General features: G+C 39.0%; 1 protein-coding gene across 5 annotated transcripts in view; it reads right to left on the bottom strand.

Moving 5' to 3' along the window:
• The window catches only part of RABGAP1L (RAB GTPase activating protein 1 like), a 221620-nt gene that overhangs the window by 61927 nt on the left and 139460 nt on the right, over positions 1–20233 (bottom strand). For 4 of the 5 annotated variants that reach the window (XM_061452053.1, XM_061452052.1, XM_061452055.1 and 1 more), the window contains one exon: positions 16825–16866. In XM_061452053.1, coding sequence (XP_061308037.1) covers positions 16825–16866 — 42 coding nt within the window. Of the gene's footprint in view, positions 1–2074; positions 2724–16824; positions 16867–20233 lie in introns of those variants that run through there. The other variant, XM_061452056.1, reaches the window with a different exon arrangement.

Below are 20233 nucleotides of genomic sequence, written 5' to 3' on the forward strand. Positions count from 1 at the left end.
TAAGCGCAAACCCAGGAACTACCAGCTTCATTCACCCATAGTCATCCCAAAGTGGGTAAACCCACATAGATTTAGTGCTGTTTCACCTGCCCATCAACACAGTTACCTGATGCAGTGATTAGCTGATGTGACTAAGGTTGGCCTAAAGGTTATAGAACATACTCCTCACATAACACTACAACACTACAGGCACATGTTCTGCCTGTCCTAGGCATTTATTCCCAAAACCACAGCACAGGGAGAAGCGTATGCACATAGGAAAAAAAAAAATCAACAAAAAAAATCAACCCCTAGCTCTTAATTTTATAAAACACTGAGGTTCTGAAGTACCTTCAGTTCCAATTAAAGTACAAAATCTTGGTCCTCAGAGATTTCTCATTTTTAAAAAATTAACAGAAACACAGTCTCTCCTCCTCTATGGAAGGGGTATACGTCAAAAGAATGTATGTCAGAGGAGGTATATTTAGCTAATAAAACCTTACAGGAAATCACATTGATTCCACAAGTCAAGACTCAAGACTCTCCAACAACACAAACATTATTTTGTCTCCATACACCCCCCCCCCTTTTTTTTTTAATAAGCAATATTATATCATCCAGCAAAGGTAAGCTGCCTGGGTGACAAAGTACGCTGGGTTTCCTGGTATTCTCCATCTGGAGGGCCAGATACAAAGCCTGATTAAGCCAAGTGAAAAAGACAGCTTAGTGGTTTTGTCTCTAATTTCTTTAGAGCTCATCACAAAACAACTGAGAACGATTTGGCAGTCCTTGCCCAAGAGACCATCAAGCAGAATGGGATGGAAAAATATTTACATATACTTGGAGGTAAACTGGAATAATGCTTACACATACAACAGGTTTAACCATGCATTATCAGCTGCTAAACTCAATTCTACAAGTGATTGTAGATATTCAAATTCATCTGCAGCTTACTAGCAGCCAAAGAGTTTGTGATTTTTCTATTTTTACCTAACATCTCACAGTGCAGGGACACACTGGTTCAAACACCCACCCTTTTTTTAACACTGAATACATTATAATACACAGAACACATTCATTTATCTGAGCATACTGCAGGAGGTGGAGATAGGCTCCACTAGCACAACGAAAATGCTAGACAGCTCACTGTATATAACTACAATATAGGACTGCACAGGGCATGGACATAAAAGAAAGGCATCATCCTACCAGAAAATGGGATGGGATATATAAAGAGCTGTCTTCACATGCATAACATAAAAATGACATTCTGGCGTACAAGACCATCAACCAAGTGTACTTCTAAGCCGCAGTCAGGTTTAGTTACAATACCCGAGAGCAGACTCAGCTAGGACTACGCAGTGACTTCTGTATTCACCACTACTTTGTGGGTTTTAGTCTGCTTTGTACAGCCGTAGAAATGATAAAGGCGTACTTCTCTGCACTGCATCATGCCACACATTTTTCAGGCTATTTCACATACAGGTATCATTTGCTACGATGGATAAAAACACCTTTAACAATTTATTTCCCGGATAATTCTACACATGTATTTTAAACTTTTTAAAATGCTGTAAACTGCCTTTTCAAAATCACAGAAACAGCATAAAACCGTAAAACATCATCATAGATTGAATTTTTATGAATGTTTAAAATCACTGTGACTTTGATGTCACAAGTGTAAAATCTGAAATGTTGAGCATTAATGCACTTCCCATCAGTATCTAGAAGTAGACTGGGCATGCTGCTTATCTGGAATCATTACAAGACTGAGAACAAAAGCATTCATGGCTTTAGGAAAGCATTTTTTTATAACACAGCCCTGGTTGTGAGCCCTGCAAGCTAGTTAAGGAGTGGCACCGATCCCCATCAGCACCACCAGTGTCCAGCCCTTCCCAGCTAACATCAGAAAAAAAAAAAGACTCAGTGCTTAGGAGATGGATTGTGACAAGCTGAGTGTTAAAAATGAGAGATGTTTCATGCTACTATTTCATGCTACTATTCAGTGCCAAGAATTCTGGGCGGGGGGGCAGCAGGTTTGGGAAGGAAGATGGCAAATTCACAACAAATTTATTTCAAGAAAATGTGATCTCACCGCAAGCAGCCGAGGCACAAATAGGCGATGCCCCATTCCCAGAAGTTCCAGCACCCGACATGCATACTCATTCACCAGCTTGCTTCTCTCGTCATGTATGTCCTGGGACTTTTTGACAGGTGGTGTGAGCTTGGCAGCTGGGGCTTTGCAAGGTACCCCTTCTTCCATGAGCAGCAAGTAGTAAGTATCCAGAGTGAGAAAAACAGGCTTTGAACCACAATTTCAAAAAGTGCAAGATGAGGAGAGCCAGCCTCAGACCTTTGCAATGGGTTTGGATGGCTGCCTACAGCAACGCCTGTCCGTCTCTCAGAAAGAGCAAAGCATCTCTGCTAAGAATCAAGGAAAAATATGATCCACCGTGCTGCCTCAGCCAGAGTCCAGAGTAGATTTGAAAAGCAAACCAGAGAAAACATGGATCTGAAAATGTACCTAAAAAGCAGGAAAATGGCAGCAAATGAGTGCAGGAAAGCTCAGATAGGAGAAAGGCAACGAAGAGCTTTCAGGGCTCAGTGTCCATAGATGTGTGAGCAAGTAGATAATAGCAGCAATAAGAGCAATAAAGCCAGGGCAGTTCTAAAGCTGCAAAGAGAAAAGGATGAGCTCATTGCAATCTCTGATTCGTGACAAGCGTAGCGGCTGCCGCTGCTGCCTCTCGCTGTGAATCAGTAATGAAGGGGTAGGCAAGGAGGGGGCTGGGAGGAGGAGGGGGGTGAATGAGCATGCAGACAGCCTCTCCGGGGAGAATGCCGTAATAAGAAGCCAATAGTAAGCGGCTGGACAGCTGAGCTCCCCCTCCCTATCTACCTTAAATCAATTCAGCTGTGAGGTTTTTTGCAGTTGAATCCCAGGCTCACAGTACATGAGCCGCATCCCCTAACCATTAGAATGGTTAGGGAGAAATTGGCTTGCCAGCCAATATCATAACTCATATTCAATCTGCTTTGGAGTAACATAAATACAGACTCAGTGCAACCTGGTGACGGGCAGGTAGAGCGGGAGACCCTCATCCCTCCCATATGATGAATGGAAGAGGGGCAAAGACATCATGATGGACTGCTGGTGAGGAGAGAGCAGCAGGCAGCTTCTGAGAAGCCATAGCCCATCTTTGCACAGCTTTTGCAGGACTGAATTAAATAATTTAAATAATGATAATTTACAGTGCTGTGTTCTCAGGAGTCATTTCTAAATCTGGAGATGATGGGCAGAGAGGGAATGATGTCAACATATGCATATGAATAGATGCTAGGAATTAACTGCATTTTGTAAGGAAAACACTATGATGTCACACCTTAAATTGCCTCATATCACTCCTACGCAGGGAACAGTCCAGGTACCTTTGCCATCTGGCAGGTATTACTTCATTTCATAGGTCTGGATTTTAGAAAGCTTGTTTTTATGCTGTTTCATTTTTGAATTGCCTAATAATAAAATGGGCTATGCAACAGAACAATATGCATTTCTGATCAGAGTGAGCAGACAGTAATATTCCATACATATCTGACATACAGAAAGGTGGTAATTTAAAATACTGTGAGGAGCTCTAGGATCTAAAACACATTGATTGCAAACACTTCTGCAAATGCATATTTAAGATCTGAACACCATTTGTCTAACATGTCAAGAAAACCATATTTAGTTCAAATACTAATGCCAAGTGAAAATCTGTAGCATGGTGTTGTTGAATTGAAATAATGAACACATTCATGAGTAGTTAAAACATGAAAATCATACTAAGTTACTGTGAACAAGCCTAGGTAAGTACCGCACAAAAAATGGAGAAAATCAGAAAACATGAATTACTCACATTCACTTTGCTACAGCACCACAGTGGGCTCCTTCCAAATACATTCTCTTGGATGAGAATTTTTTTTAAAAAAGCAGGACATTATTACCAAAGGTAGCCCATCCAAACAGGTCACCCTGGATCACGGTGACACACACAACAGGTGAGAAAGCAATTAAAGCAGAACCAGCAGAAGCCACAGGTCAAATATGGCAAATGATGACAATGAGGACACAACTATTCATCCTCTGGTGATATGGGATTTAGGACAATTAAAGTACCTGCAAACTTTGTGTAGTATTAAATAAGCTTTTAATACAGGTGGCCTTAAGAAAGTCGATTTAAGTATCTCAGGTTGTGAAACATTATTTTGCAGAGGAAAATCTTCCATATGGACTAGACCACAGAGCAGGGTTTTGAAGAGGTGGAGGCTACAGCATTTCCTTCTAGGCTGAGATCAGGGGTATTTACTGAGGTCCTTTTCAAGAGAAGCCATTACTCTCTTAAGAGATAAGAAACCACCACCAACACACGTTTCATTCTGGTTTAAGGTTAAAGTGAAGATTGTGATAAGAACTCTCCTATACTTTCTGAAGTCCCTATGCATGCAATTGCAAAGATTCTGGTTTATCATCTAGTTCATTATTATGTATATAGGTAAACACCACAATGCCAATCAGTTGTACACCACAGGTTAAAGTATCAGCTTACCAGACTGTATGTTTGTAGGGTGAAAGGGCTTAAAGGAAAGGAAGTAGCTTTTTGTATTTTTTCTGAATTTTGAAAGTGTCTCCATCTAACTAAACCACACACTGTTAAACATGGTATTCCAGAAATATTAGGTTCTACGTTCCCCATGAAAATGAAAACATCACTCAAAACATTAAAAAGGAAGAAATAAGAGCCTTATACTGCATGTATTATCCTGGGCAGAGTCACTAGTGACTTGTCGGCAAAACAGGCATGAAGACAGACAATTCAGAGCACCATCTGTACAAAAAGCCTCAAATTCTTCCTGGCATAAATCAGACTTTAATCTAATAGCTAACTCTCCTTATAGAAATTCAGGTTTGGTTCATTTGGGGTAAAATATGGGCTTATGAAAAATGAAAAATCACAATTAAGTGATTATTAAGTCTTCAATTCTAGAAAGTTATAATAGGATCCAACAGTTAGTGGCTAAACCCAGATGAATTCAGGTTATAAATATTGGGCAAATTTTTTAGAAAAGAGGAAAATTAACTACAGGATTAGCTTTCCAAAAGATATGGTCTAATACCATCATTATGATTTTTACATCAGTCCTGGATTTCTTGTTTTAAAACAAGGTCCCTAAAATCCAAAAATTCCCAAGGCTTGACAAAACCCCCTTTATTTATTAGTTGACATCCAAGGTTCTGTGTTTTTCAGGAACTCCTTTCACACAATGTAACAGTGAACCGTCATTCAGATTTGCAGTTAGAAATCGTTTACACTCCCTACCATTCTTAAACACTTCTGCATCCTCACTGACCACTGTATCTTATCTTTATCTACGTCTGACCAGGAAATGCGATTTTTCCTTCACGCAAGCTTCACTTCTCTTATCCTTGCCATTCAGTTACTGTCCTGAATTGTTCAGAAAAGCCTGACTGAAGCAAACCTAAAAACTAAACAAGGCCCATAAGAAAGTAACTTGCACACTAAGTAGAATGTCTTAGGATAAACAGGCATTTCTTGTGCTTTGATTTCCATGTCATACAATAGTCTTTTAAGTACAGTTACGTTCTGCTTCTGACCTTTCCAGCCATGAAATGTCTGTTCACTCACATGACTCCGAAACAGTTTTAGTTCTGCTCAGAGGTACACAGCTGAAGTCCACTGAACTCAGGATAAGTGGCTAACGGTGAAATATTCTCTAAGAAAATAAAACCATGCAGAATATGACTTCAAATTATCTGTATTTTCTGAATTCTGCAGCAAGATACCAAGGATGTTGATGGGCAGTCCTTCATAAATCTCTTTATAAAGTCCTTTATAAATCTACTTTAAAACATACCAAATGAGAAGAACATAGGGAACACTATAGAACATTAATGCATATATATTAATGCATATAACAGGTTAAAACTTAAACAGGGGGAAGTTTAGATTGGATATAAGGAGGAAGTTCTTTACTGTTAGGGTGGTGAAGCACTGGAATGGGTTGCCCAAAGAAGCTGTGAATGCTCCATCCCTGGAAGTGTTCAAGGCCAGGCTGGACAGAGCCATTGGGTGACATGGTTTAGTGTGAAGGTGTCCCTGCCCATGGCAGGGGGCTTGGAACTTGATGATCTTAAGGTCCTTTCCAACCCTAACTAGCCTATGATTCTATGTGCATATATGCACACATCTGTACATAAAAACAGAGAAAATATTTGGAAAAAACTCATGGGATTCTATGCAAAATGATGGGTTTCTATCATTTTATGATGGTCAAAGTGAGAGCTCTGTACTTCTTGTACTGTTTTCTACGCAGAAAAACGTATGTGCCATCATGACCATTGCAGCTTCTATTTTTTACTATTTTGCCAAGAGTGCACAAAGCCTGAACACAAACATGCTAAGTTTTGAGCGTTCATAGTGGTTCAGTTCCCAGATACGAGTGTTCTTACTTGCATGTTTAACAAGGCATGACAACTTGCTGTAAAAAATGGCAACCTGCATAATTTTAAAATTATAACCCTTTGTGAATACAATAGATTATTTTTCTCTGCTTCTGCTTCCTGTGCCTGCCCACATTCTCCCTGTGTGAGCAGCCCAGCCTTCTCTGTCCTCCCTCTGTCCCAGTCCTTCCTGCAAAGCCACGACTGGTCTTGTCTCCTATCTTGTGCTTTCCGTTGACAAGACTATTGAATTTTTATTGTAATGGGGCACAGTACTGAAAGGTCAGTATTGAGATAAACTAAACATTTTCATAATTGATGTATCAATTGCTAATTGATAATGCTGATGTATGATAACATCTACATCAACTGTAAAAAAAAAAAAAAAAAAAGAAGAAACTGGATTGCCTGTAACATTTTTAACATTTTAATAGCAAAAATTACTGACTTTGTAAAGCTAAGCAGACTCTAAAACTCAAAGTACAAAAAAGGAAGCTCTCTTTCAAGTCAATTCCTGTGAAAGGATATGACAAATTCTGCACCAGAACACCTCTAAAAATCCATACAACTTAAATCATGCTCACAGTAAGAACTTCATCCCTTTCCTTATCAGAAATTACTTTGTCCTTTGTATTCCTCAGGTCTAATTACAACAGTGTGATCTGGATTTAGTGAAGTTTACATTTTTATCATTGTTTGAGGGAACATGATAAAACAATTTCCATAGTAAATTCCATCAGCAATCTGATGGAATTGTCTGACGGAATGTGCTGGCTGGCCTATTCTCAAATGGCTTGGAAAAGAGGGTAAATCATGAGGTGACAACATTTGCAAATGCTATTAAATTATTCAGGGTTTTAAGAGAGGGGCTTACAGTAAAGAACTGCAGAAAGACCGTAACAGACTGAATGACTGGGCAATAGTACGGTAAATGAAAGTCAATGTAGATAAATGTAAATTGATACACATGGAGAACAATATCAATTTCACATATAAATGACAACTGAGCTGACAATTCCTACTCGGGGGTGAATCCTGGAGTCGCTGTGGGCAGTTCTATGAAAATACCAGCTCATTGCACAGCACAAATCAACAAAACACATCAAACAGCAGGAATTAATAGGAAAGGAATAAAGATCTAAACAGAGAATGCCATTGTTCTACAGTATATGTCCATTATGTGTTTTCATCTTTGGTATTACGCATTCCTTTGGTCCTCCTATCTCAAAAAGGAGATAACACAGACATTACAGTATTTATAGAGGGAATAAGGATCATCAGACGCTTCCAAATGAAGACAAAAAATAGACTAAGATTATTAAGCCTGGAAAACAGAGAGCTGATGAGGGATATGTAGACTTAGAAAATTATGAGTGGTGTGGAGAAAGTGAAGAGGTACTAACTGTCCAAAATGCCTTCTAACGCAGGAACCAGGAACTTCACATGAAACTCACACAGGTGACACAATCAAAGCAAAACCAAAACGTAATTAAGCTGAGAAAATCTCTGAGCCTACTAGTTTACATGTGTTCAAAAAGTCACCAGACAAACTCATGGAACAATAATCCATGCAGAGTTATGAAATATGAGATACCACTTCTTTCTCAGAGTCTCCAAGACATAAACTGCCAGAAATAAAAAAAAAAAACTAATCTATTATTGTCCTTTTTTACAGGTTTTTTCCCATGTATTCACTGTTGCCAACAAGATACTGGGGTAGATAAGCTCACAAGTCTCATCTGGAATGATTATTTTTATGGTTTTATTTACTTCCATTACCTACTTAAGAAAAAATTCTCACACAGAATCACAAAATTTGCTAGGTACATGAGACATACATGTATTTAAATCATTATAAAAATAATAATTCATAATAAAAAATAATAGTAACTATCAGAACTGTATGTTCTGATATATACTGAAACAGCATCATCATTTTCCAACATCTAGAAATTACAAGTAGACAATATAATGGAGAGGTGTCAACAACACATAAATCAGGCTTCAACACTGCTAAAGAAATGAAGTCCCACAAATTTCATGTTCCTTTTCTGCTGTCGGCCTTCTGTTCCTTTAAAAACAGAACACATCTACTCCCTCAAAATGCAAAGTTTATGGTGAACATTCACCTAATAGAAATTTAATTCTAAGTGTGAGGAGGAGATCAAATGAGCTAAGAAGGTAACTAGTCAGGACAGGAAGGATTTTTAGCATGCAGATAAATACAGGCATTTAAAAATATAAAACTGCTTATATTAAGGCTGGAAAATCAGTAGTTTGGAAGTTGAATGATTCTGGATATTTTCAGGTACAGATTTGTCTTTTTAAGAGAGAATCTCCAGCAAGTCACCAAGTACTGGTTTCTAGGGTAGGGGGAGCATGTCTCAGGAAGGAATTCTTCAGCCCAGCAAAACCTACAGTCAAAGGATGTCCTTGATTTAGGAAATAAAAACACAAAAACATCTGAGAGCCTCTTTAAAACTGAATTTCTGGTCCACTGCCTAAAGGAGAAGACCTTGAAAACAGATCAGCTGGTTCTGATCTCTAGCAGCAGAGAGTTAGGAAACTCTTCTCTACCAGAAGCTTCAGCTCTTATCCTGAGATCAACCACATAAAGAAGCTATAAAAAAAATGGTACAGAGGACATCTATTTTGCCTTAGATTCTAATATGGACACTCTGTTTTATCCTGAGAAGAGCTTTTTGAAGATTTAATGTACTTAAGAGTAGACTAAACCAGATCACCTAGAATCAAAGCCAGTTTAGGCTGGAAAGGAACCCTGTATGTTACCTCAACCAACCTCTGGCTTAAAGCAGTGCTGATTTAAAAAACAGTTCGGGCTCCTCAAGCCATTGTAAATGCACAGGAAGAGCAGAGAGAGAATGAAACAGCTGTTTTATCTTGTGGATACAAGACCCATGCCCAGTTACACTCAGTGCACTTTTCATGGGATTCTTCTCAAAAAGTTACAATAACTGTAGATTTCATGCCAAACTGGAAGGCAATTCACATTTTTTAATTATCTGCATTGACAATATGCCAGTTTTACCTGAAATAAGCACCTGTCCAGTCTTCACTGACTTCCTCAGAAGTTTAGCCAGTAAGACTACACAAAATATCAGTAGGATACAGAAGAATGTGGTTGCTCAACTTAACTGTTCCTCATGCTGCTTCCTTTCATCTGACAGACAAAATTTATTTCATTTCTTGCTTGGGCTTTTTCCTTGTGTTTTTTAAAATACTGCGCTACTTTTTAAGCTTTAATGCCCCAGGATAAATTGTGGCAAGTGATCATTTCAGAAGCAGGTGATAAAGGGAAGCATAATCACAAGGGATGTCACACCGGTTACTTCAATTTACACTGCAAACCACACAGCTCCCTGAAGGAACAGCTATAACTTATCCATGAAAAGCAGGATCTAAGATGCACAAAAATGGATGACTGCTCTGCTTATCCTTGGATGAGTCCACTTCTCATGAGCAAAAATTTTTGAGCTATGCCTTTTAACACATAACAAAATTATAGATCTGATTTTAAAGTCATGAGTTGGTGCAAGTGGCAGTTCAAGAGATGGACAAAATCCAAGACAGGGAAGGTCAGATGTCTATCCAAAGATGTCTTCAAAGTGAAAAAAAAACCCTACAATGTTTGTTGTTTTCAGTGTAATGAAATACTGCATGTTCATTAAGAAGTGAAATGTAAATGTATACAGAAGTACAGCATAATTTTATTAAAAATGTGTGCTCTTACACAAATCCACCTCTAAGGTGGTGAATCATAGAATCGTTAGGGTTGGAAAGGACCTTAAAGATCATCAAGTTCCAACCCCCCTGCCATGGTCAGGGACACCTCACACTAAACCATGCCACCCAAGGCTTTGTCCAACCTGGCCTTGAACACCTCCAGGGATGGAGCATTCACAACCTCCCTGGGCAACCCATTCCAGTGCCTCACCACCCTAATAGTATTTGTGGAACCCTCTGGTTAGTCATGAATACTATTTCATACAAATGTAAGAGAACAATAAAATCCTCAATTATGAGATAAAGTAGATTTTCTAGAATAAGGGAATACAACATCAATACAGAAAACATAGTGTGACCTCTCTTAAAAGTCAATCACTTGTAATAAGATTAATACAGAACTGAAGAGATGCAGAAGGAAACTACTAAGATGCTCTAGAGTTCAAAAGCCCTAAGAATATTGGTTTATTTAGTAAACAATGAGTGGTACCTACAAATACTTCAAGGTGATAAACATCAGTGTGAATGTCATTGGAAGGGGACTGCCTCAAAGAAAGCACAATGTGGACGTCAGAGTAGATAAGTGTAAAACGATCAGTAATAAACTTAAGCTGGAATACTGCAATACTGCTGCTGTTACAGGTTTATGAAATGGATGCCACATCACACAATGGCATAATATAGCAAAGAAACATTTTTGTGGCCCAGGAGGTCCTTTTCAGTTCAGATGCAGAATGATATAAAGGTAACAAAACCCCAAGGTAATTCTGACACTGTATTTATTTATTTATTTTTTTTTTTTTATCTAGGAAGCCTACTACTTGAATAAATAGCATTATTTGTTGTCCCTGCCATTGTAACTGGTGTGCTTCTCCCTAATCTGCTGGGCACAGACTTGACAAAGAGCACTGAGCAACAGCAACAGAAATAACCAAAAAATACAACTACCTTGTTTGTGTTACAGTTGTCACTTGATAGCGTGCAGTGAGGAGGAGTGTTAAGAACTCATGAGCACTAGTAGAAATGCTGCTCACACGCATCTAAGTTTAAGGAATGATATATAAAAGTACTGGGTTTAAGATTGTATATGTACTGAAGTGAATCTTTGGAAGATAATAATGCATTGGATGGGAAACACAAGCAGTAACGAATACATTATTGTTTCTCACTATTGTATACCCATTTCAATTATAATATACACCTTTGTCATCAAACCTATGGCTTTCCTTTGGCATCAAGCAACATGTTTTTAACAGGCACCCAGGAGAAAGCTCAACAGCCTAAGCGCTGACCTCTAAGTATTCTTACGAATCACACTCCATGAGTAAATGAACCCTCAAAAAGAAAGTTTGGATATGGACCTATTTTAAAAGCCTATGCCTCATTCTTGCATTTCTAGTTAACAAGTACTATTCCCTGCCTTTTCAGTAGTTAGTAACTGCAATAGCAGTTAGTTTAAATCCTGATTTCTCCACATTCACGTATTTTACTACTTGTTTATCTTGCTAATTCTAAAGTAAAGCATGCATTTAGCTGGTTTTGAAATATTAAAACATGATATTTTTTCTTAGCATATGTGAAGATTTTAATGTTTACTTTGTAATTTCCAAGAAATTAATTAGTTGATGACAAAGGGCTCAGAAAGTATGCTGGCACTGGAATGGACATTTCCCCTCTTACTCTCAATTAATGGTCTTAACTCAGATTTAAAAAATGAAAATATCGTTGTTTGTTGAGTTGTTCTAAACAACTGTTCTAACCACAGTTTTCTACACTGCTTTTTTCAGCACTGGGGCTCTTTTCACACTAGACTGCTTCACTGTTTTCTGGTGGTCAGAAAATGAAAGGTGAGGGATTTGATTTTTTATCAGTTTACTAAATGTTAAATAAGCGCAATCGCTACGTAACTAACTGATTAATGTCAAGCTGTAAAATACTGCCACCAGCTGGAGAGCCTGACAGATGAGCATACTGTTGAGTACATGAAAAGCACTGATGCATTAGAAAACATTACATTTGGATGCTACAGAAAAAAAGACTCTGTTTTTCCTTCATTAAGAAATCAGATTAACGTCCTATTACAAATTATGGCCTCCACAGCTAAAGAGCTTTCATCCTCTAGCTGTTCCTCGCTACAGTCATATTCAGAACATGGGAGAAGGAAGGGAAAGGATTCCCCTCGTGTCTTAAATACATGTTTATTTTCCAAAGATTACTGCATCAAGATGTCTCGGGTAATTGGCCACAGTAGTACTGTCATTTCAAAACTAACAAGCATTCACTTTGAATACCAGCAGCTGCTTGTAACAGCGAGAAACAGCACTGAGTACAAGAGAGTTAAAAGCTTCTATTCTGGTGTTATTTAATGAGGGATTGAGAGGCACATGCTTCACAGGGAAGTGAGGAAAATGACATTTACACAATAAAGACTCTGATACTCCACTGATGAAGGATTCCCTCATCCAAATTAAAAATAATCCAAAAGATTGTGGATGAGAGAATAATCACCCTCTTTTAATGAAGAACAAATCCTTAGGAGTTGCTTTCATTTGCTTCAGAATCGGAGAAACGAGACCTCAGAAACACAGTTTTTAAAGTGGTTTCTCTGCAGCATGCACATTATGTTTCTGTAACTTACTGGTGTGCTAAACCACTTTGTTTCTAATGATTAGGAGAGATTACGAACACATCTGCATGGGAAAAAATAAATTACTTCAGGTCTCAGAGTAGAAAATTATTTTCTTCCCTAAGACAACAGCAATTCCTGCTGAAAGCAAGTCATAATGCTGAGTTAATGCTATATAATCACCAGCTCCATCTTGCTACTACTATGGAACTGTGCTCTTAGGTATTTCTGACTTAGAATCTTATCTTACTTACCTGTATTTTCTTTGTACTTGTTTTTGGCTGCAATATAGAAATATTTTTCCAGGATAACACCTCCCTTACCATCAAGAGCCTACTACTGCCAGAACAAGCAGATACAGCATACTGCATGTATATATATACACATTTTAAGAACCACTATAAGCAGTATTAAAACTGATACTTAAAGCTCTTAAATTTTGAAATCATTTACGAAAAGACACTTTCTTGAATTTTCCTCTTCTTGAACAGCCAGAAAGAAATGTTCAATTGGATAAGCATCATGTTGTGGAATATATATAAATTGAAAAGAGTGAGGACTTTTTGGTAAAAGAAATAGGGCTAATTATTAAACACATACACACACACACACACAAAAAAATCTTGAAATATGACATCTGTGAATTAAATATTTTAGCCCTTTTCAAGGTTATCACACTTTTAAACAATTGTTCCACTGCCAACCTCTGTTCAGCCGTTCCCACTACCAGCAGCAGGAAGTGTAAGGAAAACAGATCATTGGGTGTATACCCATCGTCTCAAAGCCATCCTTCATAACTGAATTGAACTAAGTTCTCCTTTCCTGAAAACCTTGCCAGTTATTTTCAGCTCAGTGCAAGTATGCCTCCTTCTCTGTCTTCTTCATTTTTAAGATCCATAAACTGGTATCTCTACCTCTTTCCAGAACCTATTCCTTCTACTATGGCAATACACTTGTTGGGTGACGCTTGTATGCTTGCTTTCACTTCTTTATTATCTATCATACCATAGCCTACTAGATTTCCCTTTATCTACACTGGACTTGAAAAAAAGAAAAAAAAACGAAAAAAAAACTCAAAAAGAATAAAATTAACAAGCCTCCATAGCTGCAAATAAAATACAAAACAGGAAGAACAGAGCACACACTTCTCTCCCCCCCTTTTTACAAATTTAGATTTGTGTAGGAGCACTTCCTTGGAAATGTACATTAAACAAATACCCTGTTTACAGGCAATTTCATTTAATACATATACTCATGTAGAAAGTCACACCACCATTTAACAGATTAACTATGATAGTGTAAAACACAATTTATTTTGGACTTTTTCTTACTGTAAAGCTACAAACTATCTCTTACCTACACTGCAGTACTACACCGAAGTTACCCTACCTCAAGTGAAAATGTGTGTTTGGAAATTTCCAATTGCTCTGCTCAGAGCAGCAGCATATACACCTTCCTGGTGTTGAGCATTTTAGAAAGGCAAACATACACCTCCAACTGAAATTGGCCAGAGATGTCAAAATATACAAGAAAGATTTCTTCAGGTATTTAAACAAGCAGAAGTAGAAGGAAAATACCAGCTGGCTCTTAAGCAGGGGAGGTGAATTAGTCACCAACAGTGCTGAAATGCAGAGGTTCTCAACACTTTCTTCACCTCTGTCCATACCAGCACTGTTAAGCCCCAGGCCTTGGGAACAAGAATCCAGGCTCACACAAACACAGACCCACCATCAGTGAAGGAAGAGTTGCTATATGCACTATTACAAGAACTTGACCCTTACAGATCTATGGGCCCTGTCATTATCCACCTGAGGGTGTTAAGAGAGTTGGCTGGTGTCACTGTGAAGCCGCTTTCCATAATCTCTGAGAAGTGTGGAGATGACGGAATGTCCCAGAAGACTAGAAGGCGGCTAACATCGCCCCTATAATAAAGGGTGATCACATCTATAAGAAGGGCTTAAAGGAGTATCCAGAAAATTACAGGCCCATCATTCTTATTTCGTACCCCTAGAAAGCTATAGAATGAACCCTCCTGGGTGCTATTGCAAGTCAAATGAAGCACATGATTGGAAAAAGCCAGCAAGGATTCACCAAGAACAGACTGTGCTTGACAAACCTTCTATGACAAACTAACCTGCTGGGTTGAAGTGGGGCAAAAGGTGGGCACTGTCTACCTGGATTTCTCCAAGGCTTTTGATAAAATTCCCCACAGCCTCTTCCTAGAGGAACTGGCACATTACGGTCTAGGCAAGTGGTCCATGCAGTGGGTGGGAAACTGGCTGATCGGCCACACGCAGAGGTTGGTTGTGAATAGTTCCGTTTTAAACTGGTGATCTGTCACAAGTGGGGTCTCCCAGGGATGAACAGTGGGCCAAATGATGTTCAGTGTGATCTGGATGATGGAATCTAGTGCACCCTGATGAGCTTGCTGATGATAACAAACCCCAAACTGTGGACACTTCAGAAGGGAGAGCTACTCTGCAGGATGACCTGGATAGGCTGGAAGAGTGGGCTAACAAGAACCTTATGAAGTTCAAGGACAACTGTAAGGTCTTGCACCTGGGAAAACATAATCCAAGGGTGCAGCACAGGCTGGAATCTACTTGGGTGGGGAGCAGCACCATAGGAAGGGACGTGGGGGTCCTGGTGTACAGCAAGCTGAATATGAGTGAACAGTGTGCTGCTGACACAAAGAAAGCCAACAGGATGCTGGGTTGTACCAACGAGGGCATCATCAGCAGAGATGAATATGTCATTATCCCACTCTACTCAACACTGGTCAGGCCATACCTGGAATACTGTGTTCGCTTTTGATCCCCATTATGCAAAAATTTTGGACAGGCTGGAGAGGGTCCAGAGAACAGCCACAAAGATGATAAAAGGACCGGGAAGGCTGCTGTATGAAGAAAGGCTGAGAGAACTGGCTTTGTTTAGCCTTGAATAAAGAAGGCTCAGGGAGACCTTATCACCATATTCTAGCATTTAAACTGTGGCTACAAAGATGATGGAGACTCCTTTTTTACATGGGGTCACATGGAAAAGACAAGGAGTAATGGGTACAAGCTAATCCTGGTGAGATTTTGATTGAACACAAGAGGAAATTTTTTCACAACAAGAACAATCAGTCAATTGAATAATCTCCCCAAGCAAGTGGTGGCCTTCAAAACACTGGATGTTTTTACAATTCAGCCAGACAGGGTCTGCGCTTTTTTCCCCAAGAAAGGTTAGACTAGATGATCCTTGAGGTTCCCTTTCCAAACTGGTATTCTGTGATAAGGAAGGCACTGAACGACTAGCAACAGCAAAATGATATTAGTCCATATCCATGTTATGGAGTTATTGTGTTAGGAGTGACAAGCTGTTCTACTCTGAGCTTTAGCCTATGGGAATATCATTTGAATTCAATGTGGCATTTCAAATGCCATACCATGAGCCTGTATGCAGACTGGATTTGAACTAGAACCAGCTTGTAAAGGTTAACTAAGTTAACTTTCAGCTATCTCACTGGCATCAAAAGGGCCAACTTACAGGTTTACGGGTTTGTTTTGGTAAATTCTGTGCCCAAGACAAAGACATAATTTCTCCATATTATAAAATACTTCCATTCCTCTTTTGAAATTACAAATACATTTGATACCAAAGAATACTCAATTACATTTCTTGAAGATTTATATGCAAGAACCCAGCCACAAAATAAACAAAATTGTTCTCTAAATAATAATTACGTGAAACATTTAAATCTTCAGACTGCATTCCTTGTTCCAGGAACTTTATGACATGATTAAGTTTAAAAAAACAGATCTACCATAAGAACAATTTTGAAGACATCTCTACCGAAATGGGTATTTCTCCTCTGTTCCCTCCTCCAGAAGTCCCATGATTATTGTTTCCTTAGACATGACACTTTAAGGTAAGAAAATTTTCCATACAGTTTAATAAAATAAATAAATAACCCTTCTAATCAATGACTTACCTTTAAGAGAGCCAAGGCTACGTGGAAGATTATGTTCATACCCTAAAAATAAGAAGAAAAGTACTTCAATCAGTCCCAGTGTACAAATGTCTCTTCCCTATTACTAATCATCATGTGGCATCACAACTAGATGCTGCAGATCTTTCGGGAATGATTCCCTTTCCCCTGCTACACTTCAAAGTTCATCATTAAAGCCCCAAGGCACAGTTTCTAAACTCCCGCTGGGGTAGATGACAGCTCTTTGGTGCTTTTGGAATCTCACTGTTCAATTAGTTAGGTGCTATGAATGTGAGAGGATATCCCTCCATCATTTCAGTCCATGTCAGTGTTGATTTTCATGAACAGTGAAGAATATTGTAACAAGCAGGTCATCAAGAAAATGCAATAAATATTCTAATTGATCAGATTTTGCCAAGTAACTTAGCTATAACTAATCATGTACAATCTTTCAAGCTCAAACTGAAAAAAAAACCCACAACAAAATAGAAAAAAAGGGAAAAAAAAAGACTCCACAAGTACAAAATACACTTTTTTGCTGCTATTAGCGAAAAGTCAAAACTATTTCAAAGGTAAGCAAACTGATGCCTGTATCACGTAGTTGCTTTCTGGTTTGCAAAACCTGGAAATACAGGTGTGCAGAAATCTATTCACTGGAAAATACGACAATGTCCAATCATTTAAAAATCAAAGAAAGTAAAATGCACTCCACTGACTACAGAGGGGTGAAAAAGGCTACATCTTCACTTACATCATATAAAATAAAAAGAAATACCCATCCTCTCCTTTTGTTCAACATCTTTTCATTTTGACAATAAAGACCTTGAGATTTTTGCAGGGTGAAGGTGAACACATATCCCAATGGCGGCTCCTCCTTTGGAGCAGCCTAACTGAAACTACTCTTAGGGTCCTGCTTGAAAAACCAGCCAGGGTCAGCTCAGCCAGAGGACACAACATGACAGCCTTCCTGACAGTACACACATTGCCTCTGCTGATGGAAGAGACTTTCCTGTCTACAGCCTACATCTCTTGATTATTTAAGATTAGAAATATCTTTTTGTTCATCCAAATATGAAAAATACCATATGCAATTCTTACTTGCTGTATGTATGTGTGGACAGCATGTAAGAACTATGTACTTTGTGTTCAGACTGTTTCCCTAGATTATATTTTATGAATCTTCTTGCCTGCTTGTTTAATGTTATGATGAATCTTATCTTATAATGTCTTTCAGAGTTGATATCTAAAACCGCCTCAACAGATTTGCACTCAAGTCACTACAATAAATATTGCTGTGGGATAACAACAGCACTCTTTATAAGGCAATGACCTCCAAGGAATTTCTGGTTCTGCAATGGAGTATTTTTCCAAGCCTTTTCCTGAAAGCATGAGACCATACTTCTGTAATATTAGCTTTTATATAAATCTGCAGAGAGTTTTCAGAGGCATTTTCAGGAAGAACTGGTATTTTTTTTATGTACATAATACTGTGCCTTGAAGGGAATTTACCATTAATGAGTCTTGGAAATGCTATGACATTCAACATAATGAATATTACAACACTCCATGAATTACTTTGCAATTTGATGCATAATCATCATAACAAACTGTTTTTTTCCACTAGAGGTCACAATTGTATCAGGACTGAAAAAAAAATGCCTGGCTGTGAACTTCAGTCATGATCAACAGCACTGACTGCAGTAAAGCAAGTTTTATTCCAAATACCAGTCTGAAATCAACAGCTCATTCCACATGGTTGTGCCATTAACAACTTTTTACGTCCTAAGAGAGAGGAACTGATATGACCATACAATCTATAAATCTATAAATCATCACAAACACTGTTTTTTCCTGTTAACAGACTGATCAGATTTTGATATTTTACGAGTAGGAGTATTAATGACTAATTGCTGGATTACTTCCTGTGTATTTTCTGGCATTACCAAAAAAAAAAAAAAAAAATACCCCCAAAACATCCCCCTCTCCCAAAAAACAAATAAAACAAAAAAACCCAAAACATCAATGCAAAAATAAACAAACAAAAAATCCCAAAACAAAAACACCCCCCCCCCCCCCAATAAATGAAATCAGTTCATTTATTTTCTAAATACTTTTTTTTTTGATCTGCCTGAAACTCACATTGTTTCTGAATCTAAACTAATCAAAATCTCTCTTGGTACTCCTCTTACATGATCGCTCTTCACATGGGTAGCAAATGAAGCAGAAATAGGTTTCCACCTGCCTTGATAATCCCCAGCTCCTCTCCCAGCCCCATCAGGCAAGCGGCAGCTCACAGACTATTGCTCACAGACTGTAAGTACTTATCTCATAGTACTTGAGATAACCTGTTCAATGCACAAGCACTCGAAAATTAGAGCACCTAAAGGACTAAAAAATTTTGTATACAACTGTCCTGAGCTGCACTTCATTACTCCTGGCAACAGAGAACAACTAGCACCTTCATCTTTCCTCAGGAGAAGAGGTAACCCCCAAATCAAGGCAATATTTTAGACCTGTGGCATCAGTCGCTGCAGGTTGATGCTGACCAGCTTGGACTTGCTGGATTTGAGGGATTAATATACCCCTTGACAGCTGAGGAACTGGAAGTGACATCTGGCAACCGAGAGTAGGCTTTCTACTCATGTTCGGATTTCATAGAATCACAGAATGGTTAGGGTTGAAAGGGACCTTAAAGATCATCCAGTTCCAACCCCCCTACCATGGGTAGGGACACCTTCCACTAGACCAGGTTGCTCAAAGCCCCATCCAATCTGGCCTTGAACACTTCCAGGGACGGAGCACTCACAACTTCCCTGGGCAAACTGCTTCAGTGAAGAATTTTCTCCTAAGGCCTAATCTAAATTTCCCTTCTGTCAGCTTAAAGCCATTCTCCCCTTGTCCTGTCACTACATGTCCTTGTAAAAAGTCCCTCTCCAGATTCCTTGTAGGCCCCTTTAGGTACTGGAAGACTGTGATAAAGTATCCCTTGAGCTTTCTCTTCTCCAGGCTGAACAACCCCAACTCTCTCAGCCTGTCTCCATAGGACAGTTGCTCCAGCATCATCTTCTCATCTTCATGGCCTCCTCTGGACTTGCTCGAGCAGGTCCATGTCCCTCCTGTGCTGGGGTCCCCAGAGCTGAATGCAGTACTGCAGGTAGGGTTTCATAAGAGCAGGGTAGAAGGGGAGAATCCCCTCCCTCAACCTGCTGGTCACGTTCCTTTTGATGCAGCCCAGGATATGCTTGGCTTTCTGGGCTGTGAGCGCACACTGCCGGCTCATGTTGAGCTTTTCATTGAGCAACACCACCAAGTCCTTCTCCTCAGGGTTACTCTCAATCTGTTCTCTGCCCAGCCTGTATTTGCACCTGGGATTGCCCCAACCCAGCTGCAGGACCTTGCACTTGGCCTTGTT

The sequence above is a fragment of the Pezoporus flaviventris genome, unplaced genomic scaffold (genome assembly GCF_033815535.1).
Source record: "Pezoporus flaviventris isolate CSIRO_AGI_PZ_B2104156 unplaced genomic scaffold, CSIRO_AGI_Pfla_v1 ptg000013l, whole genome shotgun sequence".
NCBI classification, from domain to species: domain Eukaryota; kingdom Metazoa; phylum Chordata; class Aves; order Psittaciformes; family Psittacidae; genus Pezoporus; species Pezoporus flaviventris.